Source organism: Panicum virgatum, chromosome 3K (genome assembly GCF_016808335.1).
Source record: "Panicum virgatum strain AP13 chromosome 3K, P.virgatum_v5, whole genome shotgun sequence".
In the NCBI taxonomy this organism is placed as follows: Eukaryota; Viridiplantae; Streptophyta; class Magnoliopsida; order Poales; family Poaceae; genus Panicum; species Panicum virgatum.
Window position 1 is genome coordinate 57,294,957 of NC_053138.1, and position 17,973 is coordinate 57,312,929.

Genomic DNA, 17,973 nt, shown 5'->3' on the forward strand with positions numbered 1-17,973 from the left:
ACGTTTGAAACACATTGTACTAGAGAAAAAGCTCCACAGTGACAGACAAGTACCAAGACAACATTAATATTTTAATGCATTGGGCTAAAAAAAGTTATATAGTGAACTCGGGTGTATCAAAGTTCCCGAGAAAAAAGAAGATGAACACATATGACCAGTTGTTTTGTTTACGCAAATGTATTTATAGGTGGTGATTTTACAAGTTTATAGCCAAAAACGCTTTATTCATAGTAGAACCCACATGTCCAAAAAAAAACACATATATGCGAATTTGAATTTTTAAAACGTAACAAAGTACGGAAGAGTGTAACGAAGAAGCATTTTGTAAGTTTACTGAACTTCACATCTAACGTGCCTAGCTATTCGAGATGTTCCATGTTTCGAGTATACACACGTACGTTTTTCATATTTTCTTTACCACCGAGATATATACAAAAACACTTTCACATCACGTGTTCTCTTGGGTTAACTAGCCTTTAACTAGGGGAAGAGAAACGTAGAGGTAATAACCTCTGTTAAATCTGCAGAGACCGACCGCGAAAACACCAACGTGGGCCGTGAAAACCAGTAACCCGCACACCCCACGGCAGCGTGTCCCAATCCCAATAACCAAACCCACACGGAAACCATTATTAGAAACAAAAATCGTCGCACCCAATCACAGAAAGAAAACCCCTCGCCCCCCATCCGAGCCGTCCACGCCAGATCGGACGGCCACCAGCGCCCCCGCGCCCAACCCACTCCCCACGTCCCTCCTCACCAAAGATGCCCTCCTTTTCTTTTCCCCGCATTATTTGATTTCCGCCTCCGCTCTCTCTCCCCTCCTCTCCCTCTCCGCCGCCGCCGCCGCCTCCACCCCCTCCGCTCCCTCCCCCCGCGCCGCCGATCGGGTCCGCGGCCGCGCTCACCCTCCCGGCTCCCGCCGCGGGGCGCTGAAGACTCCAGCTCCGCTCCGCCCGTACGCCTTGGGGTCGTCTCCGCGCGCCCAGCGACGTAAGTGCCCAGGTCAAAACCCTAGTCCCCCCCCCCCCTAGTCGGATCTAGCGGCCGGCCCCGATCCGCTCCCGGATCTCCGGCCCGATCCGTCCTCTCGGTTCGCCCGTGGTTCCGGCCGCCTCGATCCGTCGGCCCGCCGGCGGGTGGTTTGCGTGCTCGGGGGTCTGGGCGCGTGAGCGCGCGATCGGTTTTGCCGTGTGGTTCTAGATCTGAGTTGGGTTGGTTCGTGCGGCTGGAGTTGGCTGGTCGATTTCTCGGCGTGGGGAGTTTAGATTCGTTTGGTGGGTCGTGGTGCTTGCGAGGAAGGGGTGTGTCCGTCTGTCTGTCTGTGCTATACTCCGTCGAATCTGATGCGCACGTGTTGTTTTAGCTCAGTCGATTGTTTCTAGTGTAGCTGACACGTGGACTGCCGCACGCTGTCTATAGTGTTGTGTTGCCGCTCTCCGAACTATGAATAACATGTGGCTTCTAGTATTGTTTGTGTCAGTGTTGCCTTCTTAAGTGAAAGTTGAAGTGTATTACTAAAATTTAGTTGAGACCAATTGTGCCCTACCTCTTGTATTGGTTTTAACTAGTTCTGGTAGTTCCAGTTAAGCTGTAACTGCACTAGCTAATCTGTGGTAGGCCAATTTTACTGCAGCCAGTTAGTTGCACATCTTTCGCTTACTTGTTTCTGGATAGCTCTTAGTTTCATTTATTTCTACTTTTCACTGTTATTGTGTTGAGTGGAGGCTATAGGAAGTTGACACTGTAGAAATTGGAGTGCCAGCTCTTTCTATAGTGGGGGGCGAACTGAATATGATTCATGATTCACGTCAAGTCTATTTTAACATTTGTAACTTATGTAGCAATTATACTGTATCATTCTTGTTCGTCAAGTGGCAGCTTGTTTCTTTATTATAATAGTCTATGTACTGTCTTGACATGATTGATTTCTCCAAATTGTGTAGATATGCTTACTAATGAACTATCATTTTCATGATATTGCTATTGTGTAAAGCATAGAGTTTTTGTTCCTCTTTGTTCTGTTTAGGATTAATACATCTAATAGTAATAGCTCTCTATACATGATAGAGCAATTTAGTGTTTCTTGTTTGCTTTTCTTAGAGCAGTTTGATGTTCCTTGTTAGGTTTTGCAATATGGATCACTTTATTATAGTCTAATTGAAGGGACAAATTTTCTTTTCTGGTGCAAATGCAGATTTCTTGAATTCTTTTGTGTACATATATCTTATTCCTCCCTGTTTTGGTATTCACAGGGTCAATATGTCACTTGACGTTACTCAAGTTCTCTTAAGTGCTCAATCTGCTGATGGCGCCATCAGGAAGCATGCTGAAGAAAGCCTGAAGCAGTTCCAGGAGCAAAACCTTCCAGGATTCTTGCTCTCCCTCTCAAGTGAGTTGGCCAATGAAGAGAAGCCTGAGGAGAGCCGTAGGTTGGCTGGGTTGATTCTAAAGAACGCACTGGATGCAAAGGAGCAACACAGGAAGAATGAGCTTTTCCAGAGATGGCTGGCACTGGATGCTGGTGCCAAGGTGCAAATTAAAGGATTGTTGCTGCAAACTCTCACATCTCCTGTTGCAAGTGCCAGATCTACTGCTTCTCAAGTTATCGCGAAGGTTGCTGGTATTGAGATTCCGCAAAAGCAATGGCCTGAGCTTATTGCATCATTGCTCTCAAACATACATCAGGTCCAGCCAAATGTCAAGCAGGCAACGCTTGAGACGCTTGGCTATTTATGTGAGGAAGTTTCTCCAGATGCTGTTGACCAAGACCAAGTCAATAAAATACTTACAGCTGTTGTTCAGGGTATGAATGCTTCTGAGGTAAACTCTGATGTGAGGCTCGCAGCTACGCGGGCATTGTATAATGCATTGGGCTTTGCTCAGGTTAACTTCTCGAATGACATGGAGCGTGACTACATCATGAGAGTTGTTTGTGAAGCAACACAGTCTCCGGAGGTCAAGATAAGGCAGGCTGCCTTTGAGTGTTTGGTGGCTATCTCATCTACTTACTATGATAAGCTGGCTGCCTATATGCAGGACATATTTAATATCACTGCAAAGGCTGTGAGGGGAGATGAGGAGTCAGTTGCACTTCAGGCTATTGAATTCTGGAGTTCCATATGTGATGAGGAAATTGACATTCTGGATGAGTACAGTAGTGAATTCACGGCTGATTCAGATGTTCCTTGCTTCTACTTTATCAAGCAGGCTCTTCCTGCATTAGTGCCGATGTTGTTGGAGACTCTTCTGAAGCAGGAGGAAGACCAAGACTTGGATGAAGGTGCTTGGAATCTTGCAATGGCTGGGGGAACTTGTTTGGGCCTGGTGGCTAGGACTGTTGGGGATGATATTGTTCCTCTAGTGATGCCTTTTGTGCAGGAAAACATAACGAAGTCTGATTGGAGGCAAAGAGAGGCTGCAACATATGCTTTTGGATCTATCTTGGAGGGCCCATCAGCTGATAAACTGGCTCCTCTTGTAAATGTTGCATTGAGCTTTATGCTGTCTGCATTGATGAAGGACCCAAGTAACCATGTAAAGGACACAACTGCTTGGACTCTTGGAAGAATCTTTGAGTTTCTTCATGGTTCAGCGCTTGAAACTGCTCCTATCATTACAGCTGAGAACTGTCAGCAGATACTTACTGTGCTGCTTCACAGCATGAAGGATGTCCCTAATGTGGCTGAGAAGGCATGTGGAGCCCTGTATTTCCTTGCTCAAGGCTATGTTGATGCTGGATCTGCGTCACCATTATCCCCTTTCTTTCAAGATATTGTTCAGAACCTTCTTATGGTTACTCACAGGGAGGATGCTGGAGAGTCCAGGCTGCGCACAGCAGCTTATGAAACTCTAAATGAAGTTGTCAGGTGCTCCACTGAGGAGACAGCCCCTATTGTTATGCAGTTGGTACCTGTCATCATGATGGAACTCCATCAGACTCTTGAAACTGAAAAATTGTCAACTGATGAGAGGGAGAAGAGGAGCGAACTGCAGGGCCTCCTTTGTGGCTGCTTGCAGGTCATTATCCAAAAGTTGGGAGGGATGGAGTCAACGAAGTACTCTTTCTTGCAGTATGCAGATCAGATGATGGATCTGTTTCTGAGGGTTTTTGCTTGTAGGAATGCCACAGTTCATGAGGAGGCTATGCTTGCTATTGGTGCGTTGGCATATGCAGCTGGTCCAAACTTTGCAAAGTACATGACACAGTTTTATCAGTATTTGGAGATGGGACTTCAAAACTTTGAGGAGTACCAGGTCTGTGCTATTACCGTGGGTGTTGTCGGCGACTTGTGCAGAGCACTTGAAGACAAAATTTTGCCCTTCTGTGATGGCATCATGACCCAGCTCTTGAAGGACCTATCAAGTAACCAGTTGCACAGATCTGTAAAACCACCGATATTTTCATGCTTTGGTGATATTGCACTGGCAATTGGGGAGAACTTCGAGAAGTATCTGATCTATGCCATGCCTATGCTGCAAAGTGCCGCTGATCTGTCAGCACATACCACTGCAACTGATGACGAAATGCTGGACTACACCAACCAGCTAAGGAATGGTATCTTGGAAGCCTACTCTGGTATTCTTCAGGGATTCAAGAGTTCACCTAAGACACAACTACTGATGCCATACGCCCCACACATTCTTCAGTTCCTTGATGCTCTGTACAATGGCAAGGATATGTAAGTCCTGAAAACAACATTCTGTTTTTTTCTAATTTATTATTTGAGTAATAGTTCTGTGAACTGGTTCATTATAATAATCGTTTTGTTTCCAGGGATGACACTGTGATGAAGACTGCAATTGGTGTCTTGGGAGATCTGGCAGACACATTGGGCGTCCATGCTGGCCCTTTGATCAATCAATCTGCCTCGAGCAAGGCATTTTTGGAGGAATGCTTGGCGTCAGATGATCCTTTGGTGAAAGAATCAGCTGATTGGGCAAGTATAGCAATCACCCGTGCAGTTTCAGGTTGATGTCACAAGGGGTCTCGAGTCTGCACTTGCATCCATCCACATGTCATCATGTCTGGGTCGTCGATTGCATCATGTCCAGACCTGCTCTTTGGAGAAGTCCAACATCCTTACAGCAGAGTCGGAGGGTCCTCACTAACTCATGCATCAGTACATGCGTCAGCCCAACCTTTCCGCTCCTGCGAGAAAAGAGGGTTCAAGTTGGCCGCCTGCTAACTTTGGCAAAGGGCATCTGCCACCTTCATTTCTTATTGGAGGTGAGATGAGCTTCTATTGTCGCCTGACATGCTGACAGTTTCCTCGGCATGGCATGCCTATGGTCTGTGGCCTATAATTTTCCCCTGCATTCATCTCATGCATTGAACTCTGGTCGGATGGTCACTCGGGACAAAAGGCCCAGTTGGTTGCTGCTGATCCAGTAAGCAGCAGTGGGCAGGAAACGCATCGTCACAGGATTATTTTGTATTAAGTCAGGGCGGTCAAGTCCATTATTATGTCAAGACATACCCTCCCTGCTGGTTGCTAGTAGCTTGTTTTTTTTCTCTCGTAGCATTCTTTTCCCTTTGTCCACTTGCATTGTCTTGCATTTCATTATTGGTCTGTTTTGTAAGAGTTTTTTTTCTGGGCAAAACTTGTGTCCTGTCCAGTCTGGTACTGCACGCTGTTTGTACAAGTCTAGCTCCTGCGTGCATATCAGTTTATTTCCAGGTGTCATTGGAGTAGTGGGCATTTCTGCTTTTCAGTTTTGTTTTTGGTAATCCATACATGCTGCTCCATTCGGGTTTCTCTGAAGCCGGGCTGGTGAAGAAACAGAGTTATACTAGGTCTGTGGAGTGGTTTTTGCAGGGGGCAGGGGCGAGTGGGTCGGGGTTTGGTTTGTGAACTGTACTATGATGGTGTGGGGACTCTGCCTCCTGCTACCCAACATGTCATATCATTTGTGGAGCATATGAGAATATCATGATGGAATGTGATATTGTCTTTCGATTTACCTTCTGCACCTTGCTAGCATGTGCAAGTGTACACATGCCAGCATGAAGGATTGGTTGGTGATGATTGGCACCCCAAGGCAACTTTTGAGCTGCTAAAATAGTGGCAACTGTTGTCAGTGATGGGGATGTTATTATGTTAGTAGCCATGTTCTGCCGGCAAGACGTGAGGCGTCAGGTTATTTGCGGCGGATACGCTTGGCCGCGCCTAGGCTAACTGCAGCCGCCGAGTAGCACAACAACGGACCTACAAAGGCTACAAGGGAAGGGACTGCATAGTGCATGTTCTTTATAGCACAATGGAAATTCCTCTCCAGTTCAGCTCATCTTTCTAAATGATTTGTACTAAACTGTGTCAGAAAACCCTCTACTTCTCTCTTTTATTAGTGAGAGGGGAATTACAGTAGTGAACCGCTGTCCTAAACCGTCTGTATTGAGCTTTTTGTGGTAGGGGGTGTTAAAATAGACTCTTTGCTCGCTTTTATCTTTGCCAATAGCCCAATATCCCCAAGTTGTCTCCTGCTCTTTCTTCTCTTTTTGACCAATGCTCATCAGTCTCTTGGGCATCAGAGATCTCCTCTCCGGTAAGAACCTTCCCATGGACGCCACATTACTAAGCTCACCTATAAAAACCAGCCAAAACCATCTCACATCTCGTCACAACTCACTCACGCATCAGGCATCACAAATCACAACACGATCGGCGAGCGAGCCAGCTTTGCCAAGGCCATGGCCGGAGCCCTTGCCTTCGTCCTGGTCCTCCTCGCCGCCGCCGCCGGTGCCTCGACTGCGACCACGCTGACGATCCACAACCTCTGCCCGCACCCGGTCTGGCCGCTGGTCACCCCCAACTCGGGCCTCCCCTCCATCTCCGACAACACGGCGCGCCTCGATCCCAACGCGCTCCTCTCACTCTCCTTCCCTTCCACCTTCTGGGCCGGCCGCGTCGCCGCGCGCACGGGCTGCGACGCCGCGGCGTCGGGGTGCTGGACGGGCGCCGCGCCGCCGGCCACCGTCGTGCAGGTCACCGTCCACGACGGCGGCAACCTGGACCGGGCCGCCTACAGCGTGAGCCTGGTGGACGGCTTCAACGTGCCCGCGGTGGTCACCCCGCACGCCGCCGCCGGCGGGCAGTGCCCGGCCCTCGGCTGCGCCGCGGACCTCAACTGCGACTGCCCGCCCGCGCAGCGCGCCGCCGAGGGCGCCGCGTGCCTCGGCCCGCCGGGCTTCTTCAAGAGCCGGTGCCCGCTCACCAGGACCACGCCCACCGACGTCGAGCCCACGCCGCAGAGCTGCCGCGCGCCCGGGGAGATCAAGGTCGTCTTTTGCCAGGCGACCATTGTCACTGGCGCCGCTGCCGCCGCCGCCGCCGCGGACGCCGCCGAGGCCATGGTCATCCGCTCCATCGTCGCCGACAGCTAGATCCGTTGAGGCGTCCCGCTCGATTGGCCTAGATGGTTTCGTGTGTGGAATCGTTGTCATGAATCCTTTGAATTTGTTCATGTTTAGTGTTGAGTCGGGGACTTCAGCTTTGGCTTCGACGCGTGTACTCAGTACTCCTCCCGGTGTCAGTAGAAATCAGCCCTGAGCAAAATAATAATGCAAGTTCTAAACCTGAATATCAATCTTTTGTCTTTACATGCCAAACTTTATCATATTCATGTAAACTCTTCGTGAATTCGAAACAAAATTGGTGATTGTAGTTCGAATTTCGAACAACTTCTGTGAAATATACTGAAGTAGCCGCTTTATACTGCAGTACGTAATGCAATCTGCACTTGTGCAAAATTCAGATGAGGCAAGCTGAAACCGGGGCATCCAAAACCAAAATCCACGGTGCCCACGCATGAGGTGCATGCCGTATAACCTTTTAGCATATATGCTTTGCTTCTGGCAGGAAAAAGAGCTAAAGCAAAAGTCAGTAGAATTACAGGCCCGATGTCGTCGTCATGATTAGCTTGTCAACTTTTGACAAAGCTGAATATTGTGCCAAAGACCAAATAAAGTATCTAGGGCTTAGGCAAATATTATTTTTTGCGGTACAGAATTTCCTGCCCGACATTATTTTTATGAAGCAATGGTAGAGGATTCGATTTTCTTAACATTACGAATTTAATACTCACAAATAACTTTGCAAAAAAAAAATCATGTATAAAATCAACTGGGGGAAATTTAGTTGAGATCTTGAAACATTATTGGATCAGTTTACAAGTTACATGTGTCTGAAATTTGGATAAGAGCTGCAAAAGTGAAAGATAGTGTCCATTTGTTGGCTTTTCAGTGACTTTGTTATCCCATGAAGTAGCAAGCTCGAGAAATCGCCTTCTAAGTGACTTGGAAAAAGAAGTCAGGTTTGATCATCAGACACTACCCTGTTTAGTTTCCAAAAAAAATTCTACAGCACCTTTTATATCGAATTTTTTGACACATGCATGAAACATTAAATGTAGTTGAAAGAAATAACTAATTACACAATCTAACTTATTAGCACGAGACGAATTTTTTAAGCCTAATTAATTAATAATTAATTATCAAATAACAACGAAAGTGCTACAGTATTAAAATACAAACATTTTGACGAACTAAACGACACCCTAACGATAGGGCACGGGTCAGAGTAGTAGCTAGTCCAGTCGGTATCGATTTCTGTCCTCAACTGCGCCAGCAGGCTGCTTGGACCCAAGGCCCGTGAGTAGGTTGAAGCCCAGGGTTCACAATTTCGTTTTTACTGTAGCGAATTTCGTTTTTTTACCAAACTTTGACTTTCATATTTTTGAATTTGAAACCGAAATCACAAACTTTTCGGACCGAAATTCGTATCCCGGTGTTCACCGAAAACGAAAAAAATCACCGAAATTTAGGTCTTTCCGACCGAAAAGGTGAACCTGTTGAAGCCTCCGACGGCCCGAATACAAGGACCTGAGAAACCCAGACTAACTTGGCCCGTTGAGGCCCGCTGGGACCCGGCACGGTAAAAATGTTTTAACCGAAAGGTTGCATTGGCTTTTACCGTTTTATTACTGTTACTGCCACGGTAAACAACAGTATCTATGATCGTCTCGACATGGAGACCACAGATGCGTACTGCGCTAGCTGCAACTGCATTGGTATCTCAGTGCCGACATGGCGACAGCGTGCCACCAACCGCGGTGCTCTTGCATCGAATACGAGTTGCATTGATTCCTTCCACCCGTTTTGTACAGTACAGTATATTTTATGATCTTTACCCTATCGATCTTTAAATCTTAGAGCAGGTGCTCGTTTTGTTTCGCTACCACAAGACAACCCATCCACATTTTTAAAGTTAAAGGAGCTTCATAGGGAGCTAGGTATGATGATACATCGATGCCATGATGTGGATGCGGCTTTTAAGAAAGATGACACACCCAATCCATGATGATAACACATACGAGGTGCTTATAGTATGCTCCGCCCGATCGAGGAAGAAGAGTGCAATTCTAATTTTTCTCTAATAATTAGTGGTGGTGTGAAAAGACTTTACGCTCTCATTCGTTGGTTCGGACTTCTCAACATAGCCGTTGCCCGTTGCTTCGGCCGGCACAAACTGTACAGCATACACGTGCTGTATATCTCCCTGTCAGAATTTTTTTCCGTCGATGGATGCATCGCATTAACACAGCAGAGCTACAATACACGTGCAAGAATGTGTTTTCCATTCCAACTTTGAAAAAGGAATCCTTTACGTTGGAGGAATATGATCACCGATCACGCCACGTCATCCACACTTTGCGAGGTGTCCGATAAAGAGGTGAAAAGTGAAAAAGTCGCAGGCCACGCAGACCTTTTTTTTCTCTCCATCTTTATTACCGCCCTTTTTTTTAACATCTTTATTACCGCCCTATCCGGAAGACCGGAAGAGGCTCGAACTGGCAACTGCAGCGCTGCCACGTCGTCGTCGCAGGGCCCGCCCGGCCGCATGCATGCACGCGTTCAGGCCACTAGCCCAGCACGCAGCATCCGATCCATGGCCGTCCCACAGGCTACACGACGCCACCGTCTCCCAACGCCATGCCCTAGGGGCTGTTCGGCTGATTTAAAAGCCGGCTGATTTCGGTTGATTTAATAGTACCATGTGAAAAGAAATAAGTCAAAACAAGCCGAAATAAGCCGGGAAAAGAGAAGCGGCCCTACTCCTCCTCAAGTCCTCTCCTCCTCTGACAGGCCACTGCTCGCTCCTCCTCGATCTGTCTAGACCTTCCATCAAAACTTTTCCTTACCTTTTCACCGTGCCCTCGCCCTGTTTTTTAACTTTTTACCATGACCTCCCTGAGCCTATAACCCCCCCCCCCCCCCCCGGGCTCCAAACCCTGAACCCATCCATCCCAAGCAATCAATCACCAATCCCCCCTCCTAGTCAGCCAGTAGATCAGCGACCCCTGAGCCGGAGGTAGACGATGGCGGCGGCGTCCAAGGCCTCGGCGGCGGCCCTGCTTGTGGCGGCGGTGGCCGCCGTGCTCCTCGCGTCGGCGTCGGCGCAGACGACGCACGACAACTGCGCCAAGAACAAGAAGATCACGGTGCAGAACCTGTGCGCGCACGACGTGGCGCTCACGCTGGAGCCGCTGGCCAACAGCCCGCACCTCTTCGGCGGCGCGCCGCAGTACACGCTGCGGCCCCACAGCCACGCCGAGTTCCCCGTGTGCTGGTGGACGGGGCGGCTGCACGCCCCCGGCGCGCCCACCGCCGAGTTCCACGTCGGCGTCGACGGGGGCTCCTTCTACCTCGCCGCCAACACCCGCCAGCCGGGGCTCGCCGTGCCCGTCATCGTCTCCCCGCACGGCGCGCCGCTGCAGGGCGAGTGCCCCGCCGTCGGGTGCCCCGTCCAGGGGGCGTGCTCCGCGTCGCAGGTGCCCAGCGGGAGGTGCCGCAACGTCCAGGAGATCAAGGTCATCTACTGCAGCCCGCGCGTCTAGAAGAAGAAGAAGGAGTCCGCCGGCCATGGATGGTCGAGTGCTGTCGTCGTCGTGTTCGTTCGTTCGTTCGTTTGGATCGGATTAGCCGGCCGTTTGCTGCTTATTAATTAGAGTGGATTAGTAGGAGTCGCCGCTAGCTACAGATTGCTCAGCTCAGCTCAGGGCGATGTGAGCGAGAGCGAGTGATGAGCGACGCGTGCGCGTGTCAGGATCGTCAGATGTGTCGTCGTGTCCTGTACGCCTGTGTGTTTGTCGGGAGCGACTCGTGTCTCTCTCTGTGTTCGTCAAGTCGAGCCAATAATTAATTTTAGTTATGGAAATGCTGATGCGTCTTTCCATGGAGATGCATGATTTTCATTTGCTGCAAAAAGTTTGAGACACACACATGGACATTCATCACAAGCACACAGAAGCTCAAAGAACTGAGTTATCCTATAGATACCCAGCACACCATCCTCATCAAAGACCAGACGAGCCGCTACGCACGTGTACACAATTACTGCGAACAAACATTCCGGAAACAATAACGAGACGTGGACCAGCATAAACGTACGTAACCGCGTGTACTAGTCACTAATGTTTTAGTGAAATAAGGTAGCCGTCGCCACAGTACCCTAGCCTCGTGTGGCCGTACGTGCTGCCCAAGCTCATCAGCACTGCTGCTGCTAAGAATCCTTAGATCTCCATAAGCTAGGTAGCTAGTAGTGTTGTTCCTTTGGAAGCTAAAAACTTTGAAATTTCGCAGTCTGTATACAGTGTATACGTGACCAATAATGAATACTCTACTCGCGAGCAGGAAGCAGGAGTAGGCGGCTAGCAATTGTACGCAGAAGCAGCCGAATCCACCGACCTCTTGCGCGCATTAGAAGTCTAATCTGCCCTTATTTACAAGTTAAAAACTGTTGGTAAAAGAGGTTCCAAATGTCCATCAGATTCGCATGCACAGGCAGCGCACAGGGGCCTTGTCAGGGTGATTTCGTCTGGGCCTTTCGGGGGTGATGGCGTTACGGGCCTGGGCCTCAGTCTGCGCAGGCCCACCTCCACGTGGCGGGCGGGGGGCGTTAGACGGGCCGCTGGGCCTACTCTGGAGCACGTTTGGGCATATCCTCCCTCCCTAAAAGCACCGATCGAATTATGCTAGGAACACCCGCTGCCGCGCCCCCCGCTGAGAAGGGAGACTATAGTGCACACTATAAATTGTACCCAGAAATGCTGCTACATCAAAATCAACGGCTCGCTGCAATCCTCAACTCAATCCAACGGCCACAATGTCTACGCTTCAACGCGTTGAAGCCGCCTGCGCCCCGCATCGCCCCGCCCCTCGGACGCCCGCGCCCCGCGTTCGAGTCCAATTCCAATTCCGCGCGGAATCTGGCGTCGGTTCTTCTTCCTCCCGGCGGACGCCTTCCAGTTCCGGCGCCCCGCCTCCGGCTCCCCCGTAGCCCGCTCCTGCGCCGCCTCCGGCCGTGGCCGCCACCGGGACCACCGCAGCCGCCTCCTGCGCCGCCTCCGGGAGGGCCGCGGTGCCTCCTGCGCCAACTGCGGGCCACGCCTCCACCGAAACCCCCTCGCGATCTGCTCCTGCTGCTCGTGTGCTCCGATCTGATCCGTTTCCCGATCCGTCTGTGCGTGCAGGGAGCAGGCAAGTAGGCCGTGCTGAACAGCCTCATCGGTCACCCGGTCCAGGTGAGCTCCTAGCCTAGCATCTCAGCTCCCTTCCCCCCCCCCTCTTCCTTCATTGTGGCTTCTGCGGTTTTTTTTACTGGATTTGGGTGGTGGTGGTGTGCGGTGCAGCCGACAGGGAAGAACGGGGCAACGCGGGCGCCGATAGTGGTGGACCTGCAGAGGGAGCTGGGTCTCAGCATCAAGTCCATCGTGCTCAAGATCGACAGCAAATCGCAGCAGGTGTCCGCAAGTAAGTTGGATCTCGTCGCTGTGCTTCCTGCATCTATTGACGAGTTTTGGGAGCTTGGGGACTACACCTGATCTTGAACTTGACATTTCCTGTTTCGTTCTGTTGTGCTGCAGGTGCCCTCCGGCATTCACTGCAGGACAGACTCAGCAAGGGGGCGTCTGGTTGATCAGGGAGGGTCCGCGCTGATGAGATTTACCTCAAGCTGCAGACAAGTACACATCTGTCTGCTACTGTGAGTAGTATAATCATTTTAACAAACCTTAAACTGTTTTCCCCCTCCGCTTCACTAGCATTATACAGAACATGGTGTTGACTGCTGAGTATATCGTCTCACTTTTGGTGATGGTGGGGATGTACTTGTAGTAATGGAACAATGATGAAACAACTATTGGCTGGGGTATTTATGTTTGTGGCACTGTATGTGTTGTTTGCACACTGCGTTGAAACAAAGTAACAGGAGAAACATATTGCGAGTAGTCCATTTCTTATCTTCTATGGAACAACTATTGGCCTGTTGTATTTATGTTTGTGGTGCTGTATGCGCTGTTTGCAGTTGCACACTGCTCTGTGGAAACAAAGTAACAGGAGAAACATTTTGCGAGTAGTCCATTTCTTATCTATGTTTAATGTCTTGGTGAACCCTATCCCTATGCATAATCTCTTTTCTAAATCTGCTTTGAGTTAGTTTGCCTTATATTTTGTTATTCTGCTTTATAAAAAACCCCTCACATTACTTGTTTACACTATGAATCGATCTGGAGAACGCCCGCGCCGCCACCGGAGGACTCCCTTTCTGAACCTTGCCGTTGTCCTGGTTACTTGGCGAGCAGGGGTTAGGAGTTCTTGTTGGCATGACATTACCCTTCCCTGGTGCAGCAAAAGAATACACTTGAGAAGCAGACCAACTACAGGTGTGTACCGATCTTTTTGTTTTAAACTGAATCGTGTCTTGGAATGGTTTGTGCAATTGAAATGTTGTGGTAATATGCATGTTCTGCTTTCCCAATTCTATTACGGGTGCACAATGAGCGGATTAAAGACCTGCTGGAACCATCTCAGCGTGACCTTCAGGTATACTTTTAACGAAGAAACTTGTTCAGCAGTTGCAATAGCTGTTAATTTATGCAGTAACTTATCCAGCTTCTTTTTCCTTTTTAGATATAAGAGAGAATGGTGGAAATGGTATCCATATAGAAAACCTGACCGATGAGTATGTGTCAACAGTAGAAGATGTGAATCAGATCTTGATGAAGGTATAATGCTATAAGCACGATGAGTTCTAATACATGTCGTTCTCTCAATGTTTCTAGATTGTGGATATGAATCGGATCAGGACGTTGCTGCTTGAATCTAGAAATTAGTCTAACAAAAATAAAATGACAAGACATTTTCCAAACTATGGAACTGATTGGTATGATGATTCTAGGACTGTAAGTGTCTGTGATAGAATTATTTTTGCACCCATGTGATTTGCATAATCCTTCTATGCTGCCATAAATGTTACACTTGGAGACATAGACTAATCCAGCATTACTATTTCAAATTATGGTTCACACTGCACAGTGACAACTAGGATTTTCTTTGGCCTGCGCCTGGTTGCATGAGAATGTTCAGCTGGTCTTGAATGTAAATATTTTCCTCTTTTCTTCAAAGTTAAAACTAATGATAAGCTAGCTGAAATATGCTGAATTGTAAGCAAAATCTATAAACCAGTCAAGATGAGGCAGGGGTAATGCATGGTGCTTATCTCATATGTTTTCTTATCAATGATGATCATCACGTGATGTTAGTTCCTAGCTATTTCCTCATATTGTTTCTACTTAATGTATTTAGTGAGACTAACACTATTGATTCCCCTCAAGAAAACAGTGGCAAGACCACTGGAAAATTACATGCTTATTGTCATTTCCATTGGACCTGATGATCCCTTTGTACCATCAATATGTTTTCTTGTTTCTGCTTCCAGGTTTCATTTTGGGTGGCTGGTTGGTGTAGTCTGAAGGATCTGCAAGACGTCAGTTACCTCTACAGCAGCACATAAGCATGGAAAGCTCTTTTTTATATCCAGGTTAGTGATGGTTTAATTAGCCTTCATTGTGTACTGCAATTTATGCTTGGTTTCCAATATATCTGTAGATCTGAAAACTTGTTCGTTACACATTACGGCTTCCTCTTGATGCATGGAAAGGATTAGATCTGTGAAACTATATTGTGGATAGCCATGATATTCCCCTAATCAGTTCAAATGGCTGGAATACTAATGATTGAGATCAATACAGTAATTGAAATGATGTTGAATCACCATGAAGTTTGTAAGATGCAACATCGATCTTTAAAATTGAGTTTTAATCTCCAAATGGCTAGAAGCATTGTGCTACAAGAAAAGCAAATGCATCTGCCTCAGCAGAATTTTGTTATTTGGTCTTACAAGCAATTCATTATATATCATTCAGAAAATGCATCCCTTGTTTTGCCTCGGAGACCTGTTAGAAGGGAGGTGATTATAAATAAATATTTAAATATATGCCTCTGATCTGATGAAATAACTAAGACATGGCCTAATCATTGATGCTCATATAACTCCAATGTTCTTTTGCAGGTCATGAATTTCTTGCAACAGCTGAACATGTCTAGGATCTTTAAAATGTGTAAGCAGATCATTGGCATCTGCTTTAGTTTGCTCATTGTTGCAATTCAGTTTTGGTTGATGTCACTATGCTTATTTCTGTTCTTACAAGTTGGCCGTAGCGTTAGCACCGGCCACTTACTAGTTACACCTAACGCATCCATATTTTTATATTTTTGCAGCGACAAATTAAAAATTTGCGAAATAGACTTCATTTAGTATGTCGATCTCTAATGACGGTGAATGAAAACCACAGTTCAGGGGATGATGGTATGTCGATCTCTGGCCCATTTGATCACGTTTTCAACATTCCGACGACGGCACTTGCTAGATTAGGATAGTCGCGCTAGGATCATGGATCGTGACGGTGAAAACTCAAATTACCTTTGGGCCGGGGGTAGGTAGGTAGGTTGATTCCCTGGCATCTCCGTATCCATCCGCGCCGCGCACAGTCACCGTCCTTATCCCCGACACGCCGTACGTGCCGGAGACTAGTTGTGCGTGGGCGTGCGGCCGCGGCGCACTGATTTCGGCGGAGACCGGCGACTAGTCGACCGGCGGTGGGCTCGCGACACCGTGCCGGCCTGCCTAGCTAGCCGCCTCCCTTTCGGAATAGTATATCTGAACAAAAGCTGCAAGCACGATGCCTCGGGAATCGGAAAAAAATTAGCCGTAACGGGTACGTGACGGTAACGATGATGATGATGCACGGCGAATTCCTCGGCGGACGGCGGGCGGTAGGCCCAGCTCGACCGCACGAGGTATCGTCCCAATGGGTTTCATCGTGGCGCGTTGGTTTTGAATTTCCTCTTTTACGCTACATCCCACCCCCGCAACACACACTAAGAGCGGCGAGATATATACCAACAAATTTCTACTTGATGAAGAGATGAAGAAGAGAGAGCAAAGCGAGCAGATTGCCAGATACCAACAAAAAGCGAGCACATACATTAACTGAGCCTTCCCACTGCCTATCGTTCATCTATTATTGGCTGATGTGGCCTTCCATTTCAACGGCAAGCTGGCGAAACAATAAGCCATGCTCTAAAGAGCTTTATACTCCATCCGTGTTTCAATGTCTGCAAATTGCAGATCAAGTTTATATATACTAGTTTGGTTTAGAAAAAAGTTCAACCTAAAGATAGAAGATTCTTCTAGGATCCTTGAGTTTTTATTACCCTCTTCATTTGGCAACTTACTTTCATACAAGTTGGCCAATCTTTACAATACGATTCGCGCAACAGAAGGTGGCCAGCCAGCGTGGCCACGTCACCTGTTTTTCCCGGCCGTCCGATCGGGCACACGGACGGTCTAGATCATGCAAATCCTAGGATTTTTGCATAAAAACCCTTCTACAACTGGAAAATCAACCACCAGTCCCTCGATCCGCACCTCGCTGGCCGCCCCCGTTCCTGCTCCGGCGTCGCGCCTGGAGGAGCTGCCGCTGCCGCTCCACCACGCCGCTTGCCAAGCCCTGCGCGGGCACCCGCGCCATGGCCGCCGGCCAGGAAGGGGGGAGGAGGGTGCGCCTAATCGGGCTGCGACAGAGCTTGATGAGGGCGCCGCCACCGCCCTAGTCGGACATCGAGGCCGCCAAATCTGGCTGCCGCCGCCACGGGCCGAGGTCCAGGCCACCGGATCTGGCTAGCCCCACCGTCTCCCCGTCGCGCAGGCGTCCGCCAGCGCCGCCGCCATAGGAGGACACTAGAGGAGGGAGCAGGAGAGGGCGGAGTGCCGGGTGCCGCAACTCCGCCGCTACGCTTGAGCTCGAGCGCCCACGCGCGGCGGCGCTGCCCTCCCCGAAGACCATGACGAGAAGGCGGAGGAGGCGAAGGCGGAGGGGAGGAGGCGAGGGTGGAGGGGGAGGCGGAGCCGGAGGGAGGAGAGGGAGGCAGAGGCGGAGGAGACAAGGGTAGAGACGGAAGAGGTCGGTGACAGGAGGGACGAGGGGAGCGCCGGTGCCGACGTGCTCCGTGGGGAGAGAGAGAGGGCCTCCTCCACCGCCACGATGTCGGCCAACTCCTCACCACCGCAGGCGCAGCGGCCCCAGCCTCGTCATCATCGCCACACGCCGCGGTGTCCGTTGACGCCAAGAAGAAAAGGCTCCCTGGCGTCATCATCGCTGTAGACCGCGGAGGATGAGGCCGCGCTGCGCGGCGGTCGAGAAGGTGGCAGGTGGCAGGGAGGCTGGGCGATGGACGCACAGGGCGAGACAACGTGAGGCAATGCGGGTGGTCGCCCGGGCGAGAGAAGCTGTGAGAGAGATTAGGGCCGTGTTTAGATGGCTCCTAAAAAAATTCATGAAAACTTTTCGACCCTTTAACCACTAATTAGAGATATTAAATAAAGTTTAATTACGAAACCACCTCCACAACTACGGTACTGTAGCAGTTGCTGTAGCTAACGAGGTCTTTGACCGTATAATCTGAGGATGATTAGACGCGGTTACTGTAGTATCACTGTAGACAATCATAATGGAACTTGGCTCATTAGATTCATCTCGAAGAGTTACACCCATCCATAAAAAAATTTCACA

The 17,973-nt window shown here is 49.1% G+C and overlaps 3 protein-coding genes and 1 long non-coding RNA gene across 5 annotated transcripts; all 4 read left to right on the plus strand.

Annotated features, from left to right (window-relative positions):
- Positions 1-773: 773 nt before the first annotated feature.
- Positions 774-5,958, plus strand: LOC120699838 (importin subunit beta-1-like). The gene is made up of 3 exons (XM_039983925.1): positions 774-993; positions 2,256-4,682; positions 4,778-5,958. The coding sequence occupies exons 2-3, from the start codon at positions 2,263-2,265 to the stop codon at positions 4,974-4,976; spliced, it is 2,619 nt and encodes an 872-aa protein (XP_039839859.1). The 5' UTR covers positions 774-993; positions 2,256-2,262; the 3' UTR covers positions 4,977-5,958.
- A 242-nt stretch (positions 5,959-6,200) lies between these two features.
- On the plus strand, positions 6,201-7,609 carry LOC120699839 (osmotin-like protein). The gene has a single exon (XM_039983926.1). It carries the CDS (start codon positions 6,692-6,694, stop codon positions 7,382-7,384), a length of 693 nt encoding a protein of 230 aa, XP_039839860.1. The 5' UTR covers positions 6,201-6,691; the 3' UTR covers positions 7,385-7,609.
- Positions 7,610-10,283: 2,674 nt separating this feature from the next.
- Positions 10,284-11,253, plus strand: LOC120699840. Its single transcript, XM_039983927.1, has one exon. It carries the CDS (start codon positions 10,378-10,380, stop codon positions 10,894-10,896), a length of 519 nt encoding a protein of 172 aa, XP_039839861.1. The 5' UTR covers positions 10,284-10,377; the 3' UTR covers positions 10,897-11,253.
- Positions 11,254-12,119: 866 nt separating this feature from the next.
- Positions 12,120-15,637, plus strand: LOC120699841. Of its 2 annotated transcripts, XR_005685657.1 has the most exons (9): positions 12,120-12,582; positions 12,691-12,811; positions 12,925-13,043; positions 13,573-13,722; positions 13,851-13,882; positions 13,970-14,064; positions 14,778-14,879; positions 15,411-15,459; positions 15,620-15,637. It is a non-coding gene; the product is annotated as an uncharacterized LOC120699841 (long non-coding RNA). The 2 variants fall into 2 exon arrangements; XR_005685656.1 differs by lacking the exon at positions 15,620-15,637 and having other exon boundaries at positions 12,121-12,582; positions 15,411-15,600.
- Positions 15,638-17,973: the final 2,336 nt, after the last annotated feature.

Coding starts and splice junctions, on each gene's coding strand:
- LOC120699838 (XM_039983925.1), top strand. CDS start 2,263: ATGTCACTTGACGTTACTCAAGTTCTCTTAAGTGCTCAATCTGCTGAT. Junction 4,683..4,777: donor CTGTACAATGGCAAGGATAT/GTAAGTCCTGAA, acceptor TTTTGTTTCCAG/GGATGACACTGTGATGAAGA.
- LOC120699839 (XM_039983926.1), top strand. CDS start 6,692: ATGGCCGGAGCCCTTGCCTTCGTCCTGGTCCTCCTCGCCGCCGCCGCC.
- LOC120699840 (XM_039983927.1), top strand. CDS start 10,378: ATGGCGGCGGCGTCCAAGGCCTCGGCGGCGGCCCTGCTTGTGGCGGCG.